Below are 22801 nucleotides of genomic sequence, written 5' to 3'. Positions count from 1 at the left end.
TAGTGTGGGAAAATCATAAGGAAGTCAGTGGGACCAGAAACGATTTGCTTACCAACATTCTTTAAAATATCTTCTTTTGTGGAAGAATGAGACTCATACGGTTTTGGAGTAAATGACAGAATTTAAATTTTTGGGTGAACTGTTCCTTTAAATAGATGTTATTCGTCATGCATGTTCATTCCAGATGAAGCCAAACCATGGGACCACGATTTCTACTTGAACTTTGTTTGAACCGTTGGTTTAGATCAGGACAGAACAGATAGACGTTTATGAAGCGGGCGTCTCTTACAGTAAGCAGCAGGCTCTGAACATGGTCATGCCCGACGATGATGTCACCTCTAAAGAGACACCCTCATTGGCTGAAATGAAAAGCACAGAGCCTGGTGTCAGAGTGATGTCAGAGAGGGCCGCAGCAGACGTGGCGACCGCCTCTCCGTCGATGACCAGCAGGATGCCAGCGGAGTCCAGCGCGCTCACAGTGTACTGCCGCGCCGAGACGGGGATCTGATAATATAATATAACATCACTCTTAAAGGGACAGTTAACCCCTCAAAAAAAAAAAAAAAAAAAATAAAATAAAAAAAGGAGGTGGGGGGGGGGGGGGGTTAACTAACCCATTTGAGCTCTTAAAGGGACAGTTCACCCATCAAAAAAATATAATTCAAATATCTACAAATACCATTATTTTGGGGATGGGGGTGAACTGTCCTTTTAAGGTCTTAAAGGGACAGTTCACACCCCAAAAATATAACATTCAAATATCAACAAATATTATTTTTAAGGGGGGGTGAACTATCCCTTTAAGCTCTTAAAGGGACAGTTCACACCCAAAAAAATATCATTAAAATATCTACAAATTGCATTTTTGGGGGGGGGGGGGTGAACTATCCTTTTAAGCTCTTAAAGTGACAGTTCACCCCCACAAAATATAACATTCAAATATAAACAAATATTATTTTTTAGGGGGGGTAAACTATCCCTTTAAGCTCTTAAAGGGACAGTTCACACCCAAAAAAATTTCATTAAAATATCTACAAATTGCATTTTTTTTGGGGGGGGGGGGGGGTGAACTATCCTTTTAAGCTCTTAAAGGGACAGTTCACCCCCACAAAATATAACATTCAAATATAAACAAATATTATTTTTTAGGGGGGGATGAACTATCCCTTTAAGCTCTTAAAGGGACAGTTCACACCCAAAAAAATATCATTAAAATATCTACAAATTGCATTGGGGGGGGGGGGGGTGAACTATCCTTTTAAGCTCTTAAAGGGACAGTTCACCCCAAAAAAAAAGATATCATTCAAATAAGGATAAATGTGAAATAGATGTGTAAATGTCTGGCGCACCTGTATTCTCATGACGGTGAAGTCTGGCACTGGAGGGTCGTAGAGGTAGACGCAGGGGTCAGCGTTGTCCCGTATGCAGGGGAAGATTTTGGCACTGACTGGAGCCGGGCTGTAATTCAGCATCTCACACAGTGTGTCCACGTCAATGTATTTGGGAGTCAGTCCGGCACGCACGGTGTTATCAGAGCACGCCATACACTCCACACAGTCTGGAGGAGCCAGTCAGTTACACATGGAATACATTGCATATTAATGAGTATCCTAAAAGGAATATGAATTAGTATTAAATGAACATGATGGACAATTAAATAAATAATAATAAATATATAATACAACTACACAACCTACATGGAATTAATGAATATTAAATGAACATTAATGGATATTTGTTTTACAAAAACAACATTACAACCTTCATGGAACAACTGAATATTAATAAATATATTTCACAAAAAGAACAACTACGAAAGCTCCATGGAATAAATTCATGTTAAATGAATACTACAAATTATTGAGTGAATATTAGTAAATATATTACACAAAAAGTACAACCATATGACCTAGATGGAATAAATAAATATTAAGTAATATTATGTATAAATTTTTTTTTTTAATAAATTAATATTAACAAATATATTTTTAACAAAAAACTACACCTTAACTTAATGAAACATTTGAATATTAATGAAAATTCTATAAAATATTATTTATTATTAAGTGAAAATTAATGATTATACTGGATCAAAAATATAAAATATGAAACCTACATGGAATAGATGAATATTAAGGAATATTTAAAAAATATTACAGATTATTTCGTGAATATTAATATACTTAAAAAACAACAAATACACAACTTACATGGATTAAATGAATATTAATAAATATGAAACAAATATGATATATTATTAAGTGAATATTAATTAATATATTGCACAAAAAACCATAACCAAACACAATGTAACCAACATGGAATATATTAATATTAATTGATTATAATGGGTTAATAAGTGAATGAAAATAAACATATTTCACAAAAAGTACAACTACACAACAATTGATTTTTTTCAGACTCTACAAAAATATACCATGTTATTATCATGGTAAATGGCCCAAAACGTGTTTTATTAGTATTGTGGTGACCTCTGACCTCCAGACAGATAAGCGTGAGGCTCATTTGCTCCCAGGAACATGGCCTCCCCCGGCTGCAGCACAATACGGTTCAGGAAGTAAATTGAAAAGCATCCGATGTCCCCCGGATACTGGGAATGCAGCCGCAGCAGCAGCTCTCCATTACTTCCCGAGGTGTCTTTGCCTGCAACCTCTGGAACAAAAGAACAGGTCAGACGAGTTTCCCCTGAACTGACGGGCCAGAGCCGGTGAAAGGTGAATAACATGACATAACACAAGGGAGTGGAAGCGCTGCAGGGTTTCCTCTCACCTTCCTCTGAGATGCGTTTGACCAGCATGTTGAGCTGATCGACGAACAGCTTCTTCTCACAGTTCATCATCCTGGTGAAACATTTCTTCAGAGCGAGAGACGTCCGGCCCAGGTCTCCATCAGCGCTCTGGAGCTCCTCAGCGGCTTCGTTACCGACCAGCGCACGGAACTCTGGGACATCTGGAAAAATGGGAAATGCTTGATGCAACTCATTAAACTTCTCTAATGTCATCGGATGCCCACTTTCCACAAGTTGATATGATTCTTTAGAGTCTTAATGAAAGTCTATAACATACTTTAAAATTTCTCAATGGTGGTGTAAAACAATACCCTTTTTACCCTGTCAAAAGTAGCTCTGCACACAACAACCCGTTTTTGTGCATGTTCCTTTAAATGCTAATGAGCTCTGCTGACTCCGCCCCTCTCTTCCATTGGGTGACGAGCTGTTCTCATGAATCTTGTTTACTTTAGCCACACTCAGAAACTTGCTAACTACCAAGTTATTAGGAAAGGCGATTTGCGAAGATTCATAAAAGAACCTCACACTCGCTTCTCCTGTGGGTGAAGCTGGATCACAAATGATTCACACTGACTGTTTTTTTTTCAGTCAGTTCATTGAACACTTACTTTTGAGGAAGCCCAAGATTTCATCCATCGGCCGAAAGCCACAGAGACCTTCAAACTGTGTGAGAGCGATGGCCATCTCCGGCTTGTGGTTGTTGTCTGGGTAATGTTCAGGATACTGTGCATGGAGTCTAGCAGCCAATTCCTGTCGGTTAACAACAATTAATGAACAGCATTTATTAAAAATAGAAATCTTTTTTAACAGTATAAGTCTTTACTATTACTTTTTTTCCAATTTAACACATTGCTGAATAAAAGTATTAATTTCTTGCCAAAAAAATGTACTGACCGCAAGCATCTGAATGGTAGTGTCTATTGCTACAAAAGAAGTTCTTTTTAACTTTTTATTCATCAGAAAATCCTGAAAAAAGTATCACATGTTCCAAAAAATAATAATTCAGCACAATTTTCCCAACATTTATAATAAATCAGCTTATTAGAATGATTTCTGAAGGATCATGTGACAGTGAAGACGATGATGCTGAAAGTACAGATGCATATCACAGAAATAAATTATTTAAAGCATATTAAATTGGAAAACCGTTATTTTAAATAGTAATAATAATTCAGAAAGTTACAGTTTTCCCCCTGTATTTTTGTTCAAATAAATAAAGCCTTGATGAGCATAAGAGACATAGCACTTAAATTTGACTTTTTACAAAATTAAATTAAACATAAAAATTTTACTGATCTCAACCAGCATGTGTGCATATATATATATTGCTCCCCTAAATTTCTGCACTTAAGAACATGCTATAATATATTTTTTTTTGAAAGCACAAAAAATAAGCATGAATCCTTGTAATTCAAGCATTACTGTATCATAGGACTTTAATAAGGGAAACGGTCTCTAGTCTTACCCGGTTGGGATGCGCCTGGATGGACAGAGCCGTGTTGACGGACAGTACTTTGAAAAGGAACGGGAGCTGCCCGTGGAATGTGTCTTTGACCTTTGACCCCAGGCATCCTGGGAAATCTGCAATCCACTGTCCCAGTGTCCTCTGGGATATCCTGTTGTCCTTGATGAGAGCGTCTCCTTTGGGGTGAGCACCCATCCAAAGCTTGAAAGAAAACGAAGATGGAATGATCACACAATTGTGTGTGTGTGTGTGTGTGCATATATATATATATATATATATATATATAAACAGCATGTGTGCATATATCATGTCACACAATACACACACACAATTACATATAGACACACACACACACACACACACACATACATACACACATACATACATATATATATACCAAAAACCTAATTTTATAATGTCAAAACGCTCCTTTAAGATGGTATACAACATGTAAACACATCTGAACACATGCTGGGGCTTTATTAATAGACTGTCACATGAAGTGAATGTCACGCTGACCTTTAAGTGAGCTGCTGTTATCAGAGACACTTGTGCTTGTGTTCAAGTCTGCTCACAGCCGCACAGTAAACAAACACACAGGATGAATCCTGATGGTTTATAGAACCTCAACAAGAATTGTATAATACTTGCTTTTTCTTTCACAATCCCTTGGCCACTGAAACGTCCATTTTTTAAATTAATGTTTAATAGGTTTAGAACGAACGATTTGTTGCTAGTTAATATTATTGACATGGTCTCACTTTAAAAAAGAATGCAAAAAATGAAAGCAAAGGAGTGAAATAACAAAAAGACCAAAGACTGGTTGGAAAGAAGCCAAATAATTAAAATAAATTTAAAATAACACAAATAAATAAATAATTTTTAATACTAATATTCACACTCACACAATTTGAAAGTCTCTCTTTCAGCTGTGAGTATTTTATTTTTTTATCATTGTAGTGTGTAAAATAATAATAACAACAATAATAATAAAGTTTGATTATCTTTGCATAATATTTAGTTTTTTTACTACTGCCACTAATATAGTAATGCTACTACTACTACTACTAATTTAATTATTATTACAAAAACAACAAAAATAGTCACTAAACAACAACAGCAATAGTATTATTACACTTATATTGTACACTTTGTTTAGAATTAAACTGCGGTCTCATCCGGCACACTATTTCTCTCCCTTTTTTAATACTGTAAAGCTGCTTTGACACAGTCTGCATTGTAAAAAGCGCTATATAAATAACGGTGAGTTGACACCAATGATACATTTTTATACATGTATAATAATAGTAATAACTATTATTTATTTTTTTGATAATATTAACATTAATACAAATCATTAATATTATATGTATACTATTTTAATTATTAGTAGACATTTAAATTCATAATATTAATGTTTTATTTAAAATGTAATATTAATAAGTAATGTTAAATTAATCAAATTAAATCAACTGATAATTAAATATGAATAATTTAATAAATATTTTTTTATAATAATAATAATAATAACAATAATAATATAATACTAATTATTATTATTATCGTTGGGTGAATTATTCAAGGGATGGAGGATGTACAAAAAAAAAAATAATAATAATTATCCGTAATTTATTTTATGACATTTCTAACAATCTGAAAGAATGTTGAAGAGAGCTAATCTATTCATCTTGGGGCTTCTTGTCTGAGAGTCTGTCTGTCTGTCTGTGTGTGTGTGTGTGTGTGTGTGTGTGTAGGTTAGAAGATGAGAATCCCTGCAGTAATCAGTTCTTCAGGCCTGGTCCTGTACCTCTGCGTAGGGTCTGGTCTCCTCTATGAGAGCCTGAGGGTCTCCACCGAGCAGCAGCCGGGCCACCTCACTGTCCTGACCCACTTTACCCCAGGCATAGCTCTGCACCACACAGCACAAAGGAAACACTGCGAACAGACAGGACACACATCTGATTGTGAAAACACGCGTTCTCCTGCCGTCGTTCGAATCAATGAACGGCTGGCTGTGGATCTCACTGATGAGAAACGCTTACACGCTCAAATCCAGCAGCATCAAATAACTAATCCATCCAAACAACACTCAAATCATCGACAGCGACAGCCAGTCTGTTTTTAACTTGAGCCATTCGCGCTGTGTGTGAACCGAATGTTTCGTAAAATACCGATTGAAATATACAGTCAGAGATTTAACTCACCTTTCACTTCCGCCATGTCTGCGACGCTGACAGTCACGTAGGTGATGTCACAGCCAGCCAACCAATCACGAGCCTTCAGATGTAAATAAATATCATTCCTATTGTACAATATTTTTTTAAATGCATATCTAGGCCACTCTGATTTATTAAATCTGAAGTATATTTTGGAAGATTAAGTTTTAATCTTAATAGGTTAAATATATAATGCATATTTTTTCATTATAATTAAAATTATAATCTTCAAGAATCGACAAAAAACCAGTTTTTATACAGTCTATGCTAAAAACACATATCTTCCATTTCAATTTGACTCTCTAACTCTAGCACTCTCTATTTGAATTATATTCTTTAAAAAAAGTGCTCGTTTACCACTCTATTCATTTACTAACTGATTGATTTCTTAAAAAAACGAACACTAGCCTCTCTTATGTTTTTGTATTCTTTCTATTTTTTTTATTTATTTATTATGCAATTAACAAAAGCAAAAAGGCCTTTAACAATAGCTTTCTCTATTCTTTTTCTATTCTGTATTAATTTTTATTTATTATATAATTTTAAAAGTCCTTGCTATGTGTACTGTGTGAATCTAACTGAGACTTGTTATAGCACTTATATATCATTGCTATTTTGTTTATTTTGATTGCTTCTATTGTCCTCATTTGTAAGTCGCTTTGAATAAAAGCGTCAGCTAAATGACTAAATGTAAAATGCAAATGTAAATAATTATTTTAATATTATAAAACAATAGAGAGAGAGAGATAACACTTCATTTAGTATAATTAAAACAAAGAGTAGTACTTCAATAATAAACAACATTTAACAAAGTATAACCGGTTTAACTGTGCAAACTATAAAATAAATAAATGTTAAAAGATAATTGTAATAATTGTTATGTTATGACAGCCTTTATGCTTTACATGTTTACAAAACAAGTACAACTGTATAAATTATGTTGGATGAAACTTGCTCAATAATATTAATAATTCTATAATACATGACATTGTGTTGTCCATCCCATCAAAATGTTTGCAATACAACAATAATCCAAACATAACATATAGACATTTCAGTTTAAATAAGACAACGAATGAAGGGAAAAAAGAATTGCAAATGGACACAATTGTAATAAATAACAAAAATATCAATACAAAGTAGCAAAGAAGATTTGTTTGTATTTTTTTAACTATAAAAACGTATAACTTATAACCTATAAAATACATATTTCCTTATTATAATTATAATGCTATTCAAAATAATAACAAGTATCCCGGATCCAGACCTGTTTTTTTTTAAAATAAGTTTTTATATTTTCTATCATATTAGAAATAATCAATAAATAATTATTCAAACATACATTTTAAATAGAAAATGCAAAAAGCAAATGCAAAACTGGAATAAAAATTAATAATTAAAAATAAAATAGAATGAAAGAATGAATAAGTGAAAGAATAAATAAATAATACAGGTTTTTACAATAAAATAGGCTAAATTATCAATTGAGTTCACACAAAGTACTATCTAACATAGTAATAATAGAAAGGCGATTAAAACTGTCTGTTTGTGTTCTATATGTAAAACTATCTGAGTAATGTAAAGGTCATGCTTGCCTATGATTGGATTTTTGTTTTTGTATTTTATTTATTATTATGATTTTATATTATTTTGTTTATCCTTTGTTACCGTGGATTTATATTGTCTGTTGTATTGTTTTGTATCTGTCGTTTAAAGCATAATAAAAAAAATAAATAAAAAATAAATAAATAAATGGACCGAACATCCGTCTACGTCGCAGCGCACGCGCATCACGCTCTCAGTGCGGAAGCGCAGAGAGGAAACAGCAGAGATCGCAGCTCTGGTGCCGCTCAGTTTGGACTCTAAAGGCGGATAAAGCACCTTACAATGTCGGGATTTGACTCCAACCCGTTTGAAGATCCAGTCGACGTCAATCCCTTCCAGGTGAGGAACACGGGAGAAGCGCTTTGAGCTGAAGTTTGGGGGAGTTCAGGGGGGTTTGTACTGCTGATGGGGAGTTTTAGTTCAGATGAGTTCGGTTCGGATGCGAACGTCGCGGTCGATCCTGCGCTAACTAACTAACTAACTAACTAACTAACTAACTAACTAACTAACTAGCTAGCTAGCTAGCTAGTTAGTTAGTTAGTTAGTTAGATGTCGCTGGTGAAGGGTGGATCCGCGCAGGTTTGGTGACACGCTGAAGGCCAGAGCGCCACTCCTGTTAATATCAAAACAGACTCGAGCTTTGTAATATCTTTATAATAACTGCCTGATGAAGATCTGTGAGTCTCTGTCAGGCTATGATTAACTTACCTGCGATTCTTCTTCACGCGCCGCATAATCAAGCGGAAACGCATTTCAAAACAACTCCTATTTCTAAATCAGGACATGCAGGGCTGCCACTATGCTTTCTTCACAACAAGTGAAACGTGAAATAAGTGCATTTTCCAACAATAACTTAGATGATCAAATATACAATGCAAAAAGTCACAGTGGTATATTTGACGAAATAACATTATTATCACTATTATTTTTTTTTCTAAAAAGTTATAAAAATCTAGGTTAAAATGTATGTGAATATAAAATTATTCACATATATATTGCATATTGCATTTATATTACGTTTCTTCTCTTTGTTTTGCAGTTTTAATAAACCTGCTGTGTGACAAATGCACAATTTATAAAAGTGAAAACATGGAATGCAATAAAACAATAATAAACGTTGCATTATATGATAATTATGCATTATATTATATTATTCACAGGTCGTGATATTTACAGGGTATTTGACAAATGCACTTTTAATCAACCTCACAATTTGACATTAATGTGTATTTAGATATGAATGCATTTATGAATGTTTTTCTTTTTTAAAAGCAAAAAAATAAAATAAAAATAAAGACATGCATTAAACAATAATAAGCAAAGATATACATCATATAATAATAAATATTTATGTTTTTTTTTTTGCAGTTGACTTTAATAGTTCTGCTGTTTGGTAAAAGTACAATTAAAAATATATTGCGTGCAGTCTCTTAATTTACACTCATAATTTAGTAATAATAATATATTAAAATTATACATGCTCATTATTATTATTATTATTATGAAAATCTAACATGCTCAATCTAAATTTAACTACTAAACATTTCATTTCAGAAGTCTATTGTGCTCACCAAAGCTGCATTTATTTGACGAAAAATGCTATAAAGACATAACTGAAGAATAAGTGCTTTCTCTCTCAATAGATTTAAACGTTGAAGTGTATTAAGTGTAAGCTGCAGGCTGATGCACATTGCACACAGACACAGACTCATCACAGACTGCACTAGTTTTACTGTGATAGTTATTCTCTCAGTCTGTTTGTTGTGCTGTCATTCTCACTGATTTGAGCAGTGATGTTCTGCTGTGTCTGATGCTTTTGATTCATGGAAGTGTCAGGGACAGTTATGACATGGTATATCATATTTCATGAGGTGTGGCGTTATAATACTGATTGTCATGGCTGTAGGGAAGTCTGTGGAGAGATGCTCTGCAGTGTTTGTTGAAGGCGTCAGTGTTTCAGTCTTACCATCGCTTGATCTGCTGATAAAGATTCAGTAGTTAAAGGTTCAGATATCTGAATACTCAATAATGTCATTGACCCAGACCCAGCTAGTTGAACTTCAGACATCTTTTAGATCTGATGAAAAAAAGTAACATGCACTTCCACACATTTAAAGGATAAGTGTGTAATTTCATGTTAAAATACTACAAATTCTAATGCAGTTAACTGATAAAATACTTCTATTCTACGTATTGTGCTTTCTCAGATTTTAGATCTTATTTAGTGGAAAATGCGCACATTATTTTAATAATACTACTACTGTGTTATCTTACAGCCTTCTAGTTTCCATTTACAATTAAATGTAAAGTCATGCATAAAATTTAAAGTCGTTTTAGCTTTAGTCCCACTCATAGTTTTAAAAGTAAAAAATATGACATGATGCACTCTCAATTTTTATTCATTGTAATTTAATTAGAATATTATATTTAATATGATAAAATTATAAACATATTTATTTATAATATTTATTATTATTATTATTATTATTATTAAATGATAATTTGCTGACTAGCCCACTAAGGCTGCATTTATAAAAAGAAAAAAGAAAAGCAGTAATATTGTGAAATATTATGACAGTTGAAAATAACTGTTTTCTCTCAATTTATTTGACATTTGAAGTGTTTAAGTGTAAGCTGCTGCTGATGGATGCACACAGACACATCACCGGCTGCTTTTGTAGTATAATTTTAATAAATGTTAAGTCATGTATGAAAACAATATTAGATTCAGAACTTTATTTATTTTATTTTTTTTGATGTCTCCAGTAGGGGTGTAACGGTACGCAAAAATCACGGTTCGGTACGTACCTCGGTTTTAAAGTCACGGTTCGGTTCATTTTTGGTACAGTAAGGGAAAGAAATGCAAACATTAAACTGCAGGTTGTTTATTACTATAAACCTTTTTTTTAACAATTTGTTTGCACTTTTTTTTAAACACTTTTTAATAAAATATATATAAAATAAAAAAAGAATAATAAAATACTGCTGCAAAGTTCTCCACTAAATAAAATACTCTCAGTCTCAAACCAATATCATATAATAAAATATAATGAAAAATATAAATAAATAACTATGATTACAGTGCAGCATTACCAATCCCAGCTTGTAGACCTGCTCATATTTAATATATATATATAACTTTTCCAAAGTGTAAAGTGCAGCATGAAGAGTTTCAGTTTTTAGACCTGCTCAGATTTCGTTATTGCGTTGGACCGATCGGAATTAAGAGCAAAAGTCTGTTTAAATGCCGACGGGAGCTGCGTTTGAATTACAATCGTTTTTTCCCTAGTTGTAGTGATGTTCACACTCGCGTGATGCCTTTTGAAAAATTTAGAATCAGCTTCAGGGCGGGATTTGCGCTGAACGCGGAGACTTCCACCTCTTAATATGTTCGTTTGGAAACACGAAAATGTATATGTTCTGCACACAAAATATTGCATTCGGTACACACGTGCACCGTACCGAAAGCCCTGTACCGAAACGGTCCGGTACGAATACACGTACCGTTACACCCCTAGTCTCCAGTAATATGAATAATTGTATGTATTCTTAACTACTTGTTGTGATTTTCTTTTTACAATTATTTTAATTCCTTTTATCTAAAGCACATTGAATATGAAATGTGCCATATAAATAAACTTTCCTTATTGCATTATAGATGATTTGTATTTTTTCATCCCATTGAAATAAAGACAACACAACAATTATTTGAACTTAACACCGTGACATGGTTTGACTATAAATATGCAGATAATATTACAAATGACCACAAATTTAAAAACCAAAAAAAAAAACCCAAAATGTCTCTTTCTAATAAAATGTGTATTGTTGTTGTGTAGTTATTAATGTTGGTCTGTTGAGGGCAGGTGTGTTTGTCAGGACAGACTGCAGAGACACACTCAAATAAAGTTATTGCATATTTTAAAGTGCTCATATCATACTTTTGCTTAGATTGGAACGAGAACCTTCAGTGACGTTGGTTTCTCATGATTTGACTCTTTGAGATGCTCTTTGATTTGTCTGGGGTGTTTCTGAGGATGAAGGAAGCTCTCTCTGTGTCTGTTGTCTTTTACGTGTCTTCCTGTAGAGGCCTGTCCTGATTAATGAGTAATAATCCGTGAATGTTCCTCGCTGTGACTACAGAGGCTTGTCAAATATTATCAGATGATTGTGACCTATCGAACTCTCTGCCTATTGTAATTGAGGCATGTGACTCAGTAAAACACTCATATATCATGCTTTCACTTGGCCTGCATCCATGAAGTAATACAAATATCATACTTAGTATAAGAAGTTAGTAATTGTAGTAATTGAAAATTTTCTTTGGTAAAGCACCAGCACTAATTTGGTTTTAAATTATTATTAATATACATATATAAAATGAATAAACTCTGATTTTGATTGCTGCCATTGTCACTTTGGATAAAAGCGTCTGCTAAATGACTAAATATAAATGTGTTGATGATGATAGTGTTCACCTCTTTCAGGATCCGTCTGTCACGCAGGTGACCAGCTCTGGAATCGATCACATTGACCATTTCAGTCCGTTTCCTGATGGCAACACGGTGACGGTGAGTCCAGACCTCCTTCAGTGACTGTGTCAGATGAATGTCTTGAGCAGAGTCATAACTGTGCTCTTATGAGCTCTGCTGATTTTACCACGGTTAAACTCATTTGTTCCACTGTAAAACAGTTTTAAATCCTCAAGATACAACCCCAAGTGATGTAATTGAGCTCCAGCAGCAATATGAAACAAAATACCAGTGGTTTGCATTTTACCATTAATTAAAATCCCAGTAACTGATGTTTTTTTCCATCAGGGAAGCACCATCCCGGCCTCCAGCGGCCCGTCTCAGCCCGCCGTCCTGCAGCCGTCAGTGGAGCCCAGTCCACAGGTCAGTGCCTCACACACACACACACACACACACACACACACACACACACACACACACACACACACACACACACCAATGCAGCAGTCTGATTAGAAAGGCTCTTGTGTGCGCAGGCCACGGCTGCAGCTGCGCAGGCCAGTCTGCACAAACAGCAGGAGGAGCTGGAGAAGAAAGCAGCAGAGCTGGAGCGACGAGAACAAGAGCTGCAGAGCAGAGAGGTGCCGACAGGTAACACACCACGGCTGTCAGAAACAAATAAATAGGATTTTTAATATTCGAATTGCAAATACATTGGAGTTTTAGATGTGCATCAGGCAGCCTTATCAGGTGTGCACGCTCATTGCATTTTAATGCTTTTCTTAGCCTCTCCGGTTAAAATATTTGTTAGAATATTATAGAATTAGAAAGTTGTTTATGTCAGAACCAAAACCAAGCCGTTCAGTCAGAACGCATATTTATCGCCTTTTCTAGAGGGACATCTATCACCGTTGCACTCGCGTCTCGCACAAGAGAGCCGCGTGTTTAGGAGTTAAGTTCAGCTTTTAAAAAACATGTCTTGAAACTTTATGGCGGGTTTTCACCAACCAACTGCATCTTTTTAAATGAAGGAATTACTCTTTGTGGTTGGTTTCCAGTTCTTTGTATTAAACGTTATATACATACGTGATGCTGTTTTGATTCTAATTGTTTAAGCAACTTGATTATATATGGTTTCTAAACATTAATTTATACATTATGCAATTTTTTCAAAGATAGTCGTGTTATATAATTTATTTCTATTTGTTAGATAAAAATTGATAGCCTGAATGCACTGTAAGTCGCTTTGGATAAAAGCGTCTGCTAAATGCATAAAAATAATTATTTTATTGCTTTGAATAAACGTGCATTAGTAATATTTTGCGCGATGCTCCCTCTTGTGGCCTCAGGAGAGAAGCCAAAAGATTTTTTTCCTCCTAGCTGAAATTATGCATTTTAAATTCGAATATAGATAATATTTAAGTACAAAATTTAACTGTAGTTTTATAGCCATTTTGACAGCCCTGTCACACATCACTCTTTATTTTGCTGTGTAAATATTAGGAGCCTGAAAGAATGACTTGCACGTCATACAGTATCCCACAATGCAATGCACCTGACTTCACCTTGCACGTTCAGTGATGAATAGACTAAAAGTAATCACAGCCACAGTCTTATGCTCTAGACATACAACTTAATCAGACTGGCACTAGTTATGATACATTTTTATACAAAATGTCCCTAAAATGAAAGATAACTGGATGCCCTTTGCTGACTTAAACATGCAGTGTTATCTTTATTATTAATAAACTCTTCTAGTTTTTGTTAATATTCAGATTTTATTTTAATATCTGATGTTTTCTTTTTAATTTAAGTTAAAGTTTTAGTAAATTTCTTGTGTGTATTTGTCATTTTTTTCCGTTTTTGTTTTGTTGAACTATGTCTAAATAATTTGTATTACGTTTTAGTCAGGGTTATTATAGTTAAATAAAACTGAAGCATAAAAAACATTATTTGGAATAAAGTAACCTTTAAATTGAGTCAAATTAATTATAATAATAAAAAAAAGGACTTATTTTATTTCAGCTAGTATATTTCTCATTTTCGTTTAGTTTAACTTGATCTACTTAACTCAAACTTAAAATTACTACTAAAAGTAGTTTTAAATCATGTTTAAATAAAAACAAGAAGATATAAAAATGACAAAAACAACAAAATTACTAAAATGTATACACCCATACAGTGGGGCTCGAAAGTTTGGGCACCCCTTGCAGAATCAGTGAAAATGTGAGTAATTTTCAAAAAATAAGAGAGATCATACTAAATGCATGTTATTTTTTATTTAGTACTGTCCTGAGTAAGATATTGTACATAAAAGATGTTTACATTTAGTCCACCATACAAAAAAATTGCTTAAATTATTAAAATAACCCCACTCAAAAGTTTGGGAACCCTTGGTTCTCAATACTGTGTGCTGTTCCCTGATGATCCACGACTGTCTTTCTGTTTTGTGATGGTTGTGCATGAGTCCCTTGTTTGTTCTGAAGAGTTAAACTGAGCAGCGTTCTTCAGAAAAATCTTTAAGGTCCTGCAGACTCTTCAGTTTTCCAGCATCTTTGCATATTTGAACCCTTTCCAGCAGTGACTATGATTTTGAGATACATATTTTCACACTGAGGACATTTGTGGCACTCAAACACAACTATTTAAAAAGATTCAAACATTCACTGATGCTCCAGAAGGAAACAAGATGTATTAAGAGCTGGGGGATGAAAACTTTTTGGAATTTGAAGATCAAGGTAAATTGTACTTAATTTGTGTACCAGGGAACATACAAGTATCTTCTGTTGCTTACGAAGGGCAGAACTAAATGGGAAAAAATCATATTTTAACAAAATAAGACAAATTTGGCCATCTTCATCATGTTCAAAAGTTTTCACCCCCAGCTCTTAATGCATCTTGTTTCCTTCTGGAGCATCAGTGAATGTTTGAATCTTTTTTAATAATTGTGTTGGACTGCCTCAATTGTCCTTAGTGTGAAAATATGTATCTCAAAATCATACAGTCACTGCTGGAAAGGGTTCAAATATGCAAAGATGCTGGAAAACTGAAGAATCTGCAGGACCTTAAAGATTTTTCTGAAGAACGCTGCTCAGTTTAACTCTTCAGAACAAACAAGGGACTCATGCACAACCATCACAAAACAGAAAGACAGTCGTGGATCATCAGGGAACAGCACACAGTATTGAGAACCAAGGGTTCCCAAACTTTTGAGTGGGGTTATTTTAATAATTTAAGCAATTTGTTTGTCTTGTGGACTAAATGTTAACATCTTTTATGTACAATATTACTCAGGACAGTACTAAATAAAATATAACATGCATTTAGTATGATCTCTCTTATTTTTTGAAAATTACTCACATTTTCACTGATTCTGCAAGGGGTGCCCAAACTTTCGAGCCCCACTGTATACAGTATATTTTATGTCTTTTATAACTGCTTAATTATATAAAAGAAAAGATAAAAATAAAAACAAATTTTTAATATGAATGAGAGCTCAAATAAATAAACTGAAACTGTCAACAAGCTGAAATAAAATAAGTATTAATATAATAAAATATTATTTAATTGTAATTAAAACATAGCAATTTGATGTATTAGTTTTTAATAATTTAATATTTTGTATTAATATATTTTTTTATATTCAGATGTTTATTTTATTTAAAGTAATGAAAATGTATTTTTATGTTTTACTACTGCACAGTATGTTAATATTTTATTCTAAGTTAGTTTACACCAGGGGTTCTTAACCTTTTTTATGTCGGGGCCCAATCAAATATTAGCACTGAATTGGTTTATTGATCTCAGCCTTGGTTTGATTTGTATTCAATAACTAAATGAAATCCACTTGCAGTTTAACCGTTTATTATTCATGTGTATATAAACCTGCACATACAACAAGATGTCAAACACACAACAATTCAAGGAACAAATCAATCTGCATCAAGAACAAAATTAAAAGGCTCAAGTCAAGCATATTAACACACACAAAAAAATAAAAAATCAGTAAGATATGACCGATTTTACTTACAGAAAAATAGCATTTATATAAAATAAATAAAAACAATAAAATGTTTTGCTAAAATAAATTCTAAATAATATTTTTCAAATTAAATGAGTTGTAAATGAAAATTTAAATAAAGTGCAAATGAAAAAATATAGGCGCACTGACGGACCGCTCCTGGAACGCACTGACAGACCTCAGCTGCATGCAGCGCTGGAATCCTTTAACATGGGTGCGTAAAAAAACATGCAACGCATACGCACTTCAGACAGAGTATGTGTGAAACAGCCGTAATTCAGCGCGTGCAGCACAGCAAAAATAGACTCGGTACAGGCGGATCACAGCGGTAGGATTCGCGAGACCACGTGATTTGCCTGTCCAACACTACAGTCTATGGTCCAACAACATTGTTTTTCTTTATTTCTGTGTGATCTAACATGGTTGGCTAAATGTTAATGATTTGTCCGGTTTAATTATGTTTATTCCAGTCATGCAACTCCTGCAGTTAAACTCCACACCACTTCCTTTTTTTTATTAATTGTCCTTGTAAAAAGGATCTGTGGTGTCATATAATAATGTGAGGTTTTTCAACTTTAAGGATGAACCTCTTGTCATCTATTTCTGGCCGCATTAATATAGTAATGTGAAATACGATTGGGAGTCTGCACAGGGTGTTTATTTTGAAATGCACATGATTTTTTTCACCTCTACTTCTGGGAGGCTTTTGAAAAGTGCCGCAGAGCGTCTGGTGTAAACACAAGCATAGACTAGAGTGACCACGAACAGCTTCGTTAGCCGCGTCGGACGTGTGCCGCAGACGTGTGCAGTGGAAATCAGGGGTGAAACAGGCGTAAATTTTGCTTCAGGCTACGGTTGACTGAGTGTCTTCTGCTTATTAGCGTTTGTTAAACAACTGAGGCATTACTGCCACTAGTGGTGGGAGGGTGTATTGCAACTGTCTCATGGATAACAGTGGTCATTCTGGTGTCTTCAATTGATAACTTGTTTGGTCCTGCGGCCCACAGTAAAAAACTTAGTTTTTTGCAGCCCTCCTGGGCCAAGCGTGGGCCGCGGCCCTGTGGTTAAGAATAGGTGGTTTACACACATCTGAATTCTTATTGAATGCATAAATCAACAGACAGGTCAGTGGTGCCTTTATTTGTTGTGAGTGGTTGACAGGTTGCTGTTAAGGATTGTGGGATATGGGCATCTGTCTCACCTCACACTTGTTCTCCTCAGGCAAACAGAACAACTGGCCTCCTCTTCCCAAATTCTTTCCCATCAAGCCTTGCTTTTACCAGGACTTCTCTGAGGAGATCCCGCAGGAACATCAGAGACTCTGCAAAATGATCTATTACCTGTGGATGTGTGAGTTTACAGGCCTCTGATGCAAAGTCAAAAGGATTTTTTATTACATACTCCTGATCTTATTTGGAATGTTGATACAAGTAAACAAAGTTGTATTTGTTTTTTTTTTACAGTCAATTCTTAATTCTGATTTTATTTTCTTGTTTAACATAAAACTGTGCTATTTTATGATTAATTACATAGTGTCATAATATTTTATTTTATAATTTTAGTTTTAAATAAAATTTAGTTTGTTTTAGTAATATTGTTTTGTAATTTTTATTAGTTTTTTTTTCAATTATATAAATTGTTATAATACATATATATATATATATATATATATATATATATATATATATATATATATATATATATATATATATATATATATATATATATATAGAGAGATTTTTTTTTTAGCTTGCTTTATTCTTTTTTTAGTTTTAGTAAATGATATATAAGTATATAGGATTTGAACTTTATTGTTTTATTTCTGTTAGTTGCCAGGGCAACACTTCTAATGTTAGTTTTCTTATTTGATATTAATATTAATTTCAGTTATCCATTAATACTTTTTACGAGCTATTTGTTTTACACTATCCTTATTCCAAATGTTGTTCCAAGTAAAAAACTATTTTGTCAGTTTTACTTTTTTATGTTTCCTGTTAAGTTTTCAGTTTTATTTATTATTATTATTTTCAACTTAAACCTATTTTATTTTAGTGAGTTGCCAAAGAAAGCATTTCAAATTTTTCAGTTGTAAACGTTTCCATCTAATAAATATAGTTTATTTTATTGCAGCTATATTAAATCTAAAACCATTTTTTTATAGCTTTTACTAACTGTTTGGTAGTTAATTAGTTTTAGTTCACAATAACAGTACTGATATGAAAATATAAATTATTGTATGTAGATAACTTTTAGATATTGTGGCTGTAATACAATTTTAACATAGAATGCTGAATAAAACATTATATTATGTGTTTGTTTGATAATGTATTTAATCAGATTGAGTTTGAAATGTGTGTATGTGATGTGTGGCTCTTGTGTAATATGTGTGTGTGTGTGTGTGTGTTTGCAGGGCAGTGTGTGACGCTGTTTCTGAATGTTCTGGCTTGTCTAGCTGAGTTCACCACTAACTCAGAAGCAGGTGTGGACTTTGGCCTGTCCATCCTCTGGTTCATACTGTTCGCTCCCTGCTCCTTCCTCTGTTGGTTCAGACCTGTCTATAAAGCCTTCAGGTCAGTCTGTGCCTCCTCCAGCACAAGAGCATTTAGACCATCACATCACTTTTCCGGAATTCGGGTTGTACATGACATGACATCATATCACATAAACTCACTTCACATCACATCACATCAATTCACATCACATCAGTCACGTCACATCACATCAGTCACATGACATGATGTCACATCAGTCACATTAGATCATACAGTACATCAATCACATCACATTAATCACATAAATCACATCACATCAATCACTTCACATCACTTCAATCACTTCACACCACATAAGTCACATCACATCACATCAGTTACACCACATCACATAACATCAGTCACATCACATCAGTCACATGACATGACATTTCAATCACATCACATCAGTCACATGACCTCACATGACATCAGCCACATGACATCACATCGATCACATCAATCACTTCACACCACACCAATCACATCATATGTGACATCACATGACATCATAACACATCAGTCGCATTGCATCATATCAATCACATGGCATGACATCAATCACAGAACATCTGTTACATCTGTTACATCACATGTTATGTGATCAAGTCACATGACGTCACATGACATTTATTCCATGACATCACATAGTCACACCTCATCAGTCACATCATATCAGTCACATCCCATCATATCAGTCATGTGACATGACATCACATCAGACATCACATCAATCACATTGCATCACATCAATCACTTCAGTCACATGACATCACATCAGTCACATTTTTCACATGATTTTCTGAATGTTTAAGTTTTTTCTTTCATTGTCAGTGATGAGTATATTTCCTTCTCTTTCAGGTCCGACAGCTCCTTCAATTTCTTCTTCTTCTTCTTCATTTTCTTGGCTCAGATCGTCGTGTCTGTGATTCAGAGCGTTGGCATTCCTCGATGGGGCAACAGGTACAGCTGAGATTGCTCTATACAGCTTCATAACAGTTCATTAGTGATCTTTATTGAGGCAGTAGTTGGGCAATAATGTTTATTTATTGAGTATTAAAGGAATATTTCACCCAAACTTCTCTGAGCTGGACTTTGTGTTTCTCCTGTGTGACAGATGACTTTCTCTTCTGTCTCTTTGACGAGTATGTCTTCCTGCACTAACGGTTTTCTGCTGCTGGACTTCCTTTAAAACTCTTGCTTCCTGTCTGAAGTACGTCTTCTCGCTCTTCAAACTTCTTGCTTTGTTTTCCTCTTAAAGCAGCGCTTGTCAGCCTTTGAACCCCTGATAGAAACATGCTTGATTCCTCAGTTCTCTTCCATTAATAACATCATTTTCTCAAGATTATTAAGACTTTATTATGAAAATATTGTTATGAGACTCCCTGGAATGATTGGATCACATTTTTTTTTATAAATATATATATATATTTATACATATACATGTGTGAAGACCTCTAACACTAGCTTGCTCTATTCCTTTTCTATTCTATCTGCTTTCTTTTTATTTATTATATTATTTAAAAGCCTATGCTACGTGTACTGTGTTAAGGTAACTAAGACTTGTTATAGCACTTATATATCATTGCTCTTTTTGTTGTTTTTGATTGCTTCTACTGTCCTCATTTGTAAATCGCTTTGGATAAAAGCATCTACTAAATGAATAAAATGTAAATGTAACATGTAATGTAACATATATATATTAGACATATTCCATATTTATATGTAATATAAAAAATCTATATACGCATACACACACAGTTGTCTTTTAGTATTTAGATCAAACAAATAGTACATTATAAAAGCGAATGCAAAAAAACAAGAACAAAAAAGTATGCACTCCTAAAAAATGTAGTAGACTTCATAGAAAATGATTTTGTATGCATACATTTGTCATAACAATGCATCATTTAGAAGGAACCAATATAAAACTGGTTAATCGATGTGGATTTAATTAAAGCGGCTGGATTAGTGCCATAGCAGAGATTGCCAAGAACAAAGCAGTGGGTGTCATCATGATGGTGGTGGCGGCCTTCTTCACAGCCACTGCTGCACTGTCGATCATTTTACTGAAAATGGTAAGTAACTCACGATTTCTGAGTGAAAACCTATGGATCTTTGGTTTGGATTCTTGGGTCATTGGTGCGATTCTTTCCCAGGTTCATTCCCACTACCGTCGCACCGGCGCCAGTTTCCAGAAGGCACAGCAGGAATTCTCCCAAGGTGTCATCACGAACCGCACCTTCCAGACCGCAGCCGCCAGTGCAGCCACCACAGCCGCCCAAAGCTCTCTGCAGAGGAACTAGAACCAGAAAGCACCACCGAGATCCTGCATCTCTTCCCTCACTGTCCCGGCGGCACACACCGAACCCAAAGCCCAGCTCCGCTCACCTGCTTTGGTTCTGGACCTCGATTTGGATCGCAGAGGCACTACTTTCAAGTTTAATTATTTGTTTTGAAACAGAAGGTATGAAGTTCATCAGTGTGTTTGTATATTTGTATGTGTGCAGAAATTGTGTCCTGTATCCTTTTTGACCTTGCTTATGCTGTATATAAAGTAATTTAATATTTCCCGTTATCCATAGTGGTACAGGAGTCTCTTTAAATTAAAAAAAAAATTATTATGAAGGATCTCAAAGCAATGATTTTAAGTGTATGTCATGAGAGTCTAGACTCTAGATGTTACAATTAAGCAACAATTTGAAAGATTATAGAGTTGTAAATAAAAGCTTTCATTCCTATATCATTTGATTTCCAGAAAACATCATGCATTCTATATTAGTGCCAAATTAATAATAATATGCACCTAGAATTCTTTGGAGGCGTGGCCATGTTTGCATAATTAGGATCTTGACGGACACAGAGAGCATTACTGTTATTGTCTTAATCGTAAGACTGAATGAGGGATGTAGATTTTTGTTTTGGGTGTGTTTTTTGGTAACTGTGTAGAGCAATGTTTTTTCCTCCCATGTGTACAGACTTATTTTAGGCTACTGATTGTAAAGCGTCAAATCAAAATAGTTTGATTATTACTCAGACTTAAATTTACATGGGTGATATTTTAGCCTTAGAGAAAGTCCTAATTTTTGAAACAAATGGGTAAAATGGTTTGCCATACAAAATTCCACTTGCTGAAAAGGGTTATATAATTTTGTCAGATGAGATCATAAGATATTTTGTGTAATTACTGTTATTTTATTATTTTTTTTTAAGCAAATTAAATTTATGTGATTAACAAATTTTGTCCAAGTAATTTTTATTCATGGTATTAAAGCAAATGCAGTGCAAGTCGTGTGATCATATCATACATCATGAAAATACAGCACTTGTTTTGCGGTCAACAACTAACACTGCAGTTCCCAGCATGCTTTGCATGGAAATGTGTGTGTGTGTGTGTGTATATATATATATATATAGCAAAAATGCTGAAATTACGTATTGTGTTTTTAAGGAAAATGATGAGTGGCGACCGTTTAATGTTTATTTGTTGCTATTTAGAGACCTGCTTTACTCATGGCATTTAATGCTTACTGTTTAGTTTGCCAGTGTGCTGTTGCTAGCTAACTGTTAATTAGCTAATGATACAATAGTAAAATTTTGCATTGTGAAAAAAATATAAAACTGATACAAATTTTGTAAATTCAACACTTTTTCAGTCTTAAGTGCCATGTTCTTTGTTTTT

The 22801-nt window shown here is 34.1% G+C and overlaps 2 protein-coding genes across 3 annotated transcripts; one reads left to right on the top strand and one right to left on the bottom strand.

Moving 5' to 3' along the window:
- Positions 1–234: 234 nt before the first annotated feature.
- On the bottom strand, positions 235–6556 carry mpi (mannose phosphate isomerase). Of its 2 annotated transcripts, none has more exons than XM_059536275.1 (8): positions 6479–6556; positions 6082–6209; positions 4275–4475; positions 3418–3559; positions 2791–2970; positions 2500–2673; positions 1350–1558; positions 235–504 (listed from the first exon to the last, which is right to left on the bottom strand). In XM_059536275.1, the coding sequence occupies exons 1-8, from the start codon at positions 6492–6494 to the stop codon at positions 286–288; spliced, it is 1269 nt and encodes a 422-aa protein (XP_059392258.1). In that variant the 5' UTR covers positions 6495–6556; the 3' UTR covers positions 235–285. The 2 variants fall into 2 exon arrangements, with proteins under 2 accessions (XP_059392258.1, XP_059392259.1); XM_059536276.1 differs by lacking the exon at positions 6479–6556 and adding an exon at positions 6317–6453.
- Positions 6557–8274: 1718 nt separating this feature from the next.
- Positions 8275–21908, top strand: scamp2 (secretory carrier membrane protein 2). The gene is made up of 9 exons (XM_059536021.1): positions 8275–8434; positions 12583–12666; positions 12916–12990; positions 13104–13218; positions 17810–17938; positions 18999–19158; positions 19981–20082; positions 21080–21197; positions 21279–21908. Exons 1-9 carry the CDS (start codon positions 8378–8380, stop codon positions 21423–21425), a joined length of 987 nt encoding a protein of 328 aa, XP_059392004.1. The 5' UTR covers positions 8275–8377; the 3' UTR covers positions 21426–21908.
- Positions 21909–22801: the final 893 nt, after the last annotated feature.

The sequence above is a fragment of the Carassius carassius genome, chromosome 43 (genome assembly GCF_963082965.1).
Source record: "Carassius carassius chromosome 43, fCarCar2.1, whole genome shotgun sequence".
Classification (NCBI taxonomy): domain Eukaryota; kingdom Metazoa; phylum Chordata; class Actinopteri; order Cypriniformes; family Cyprinidae; genus Carassius; species Carassius carassius.
The sequence above is the reverse complement of the archived record's forward strand: the minus strand, read 5'-3'. Positions and strand labels throughout refer to the sequence as shown.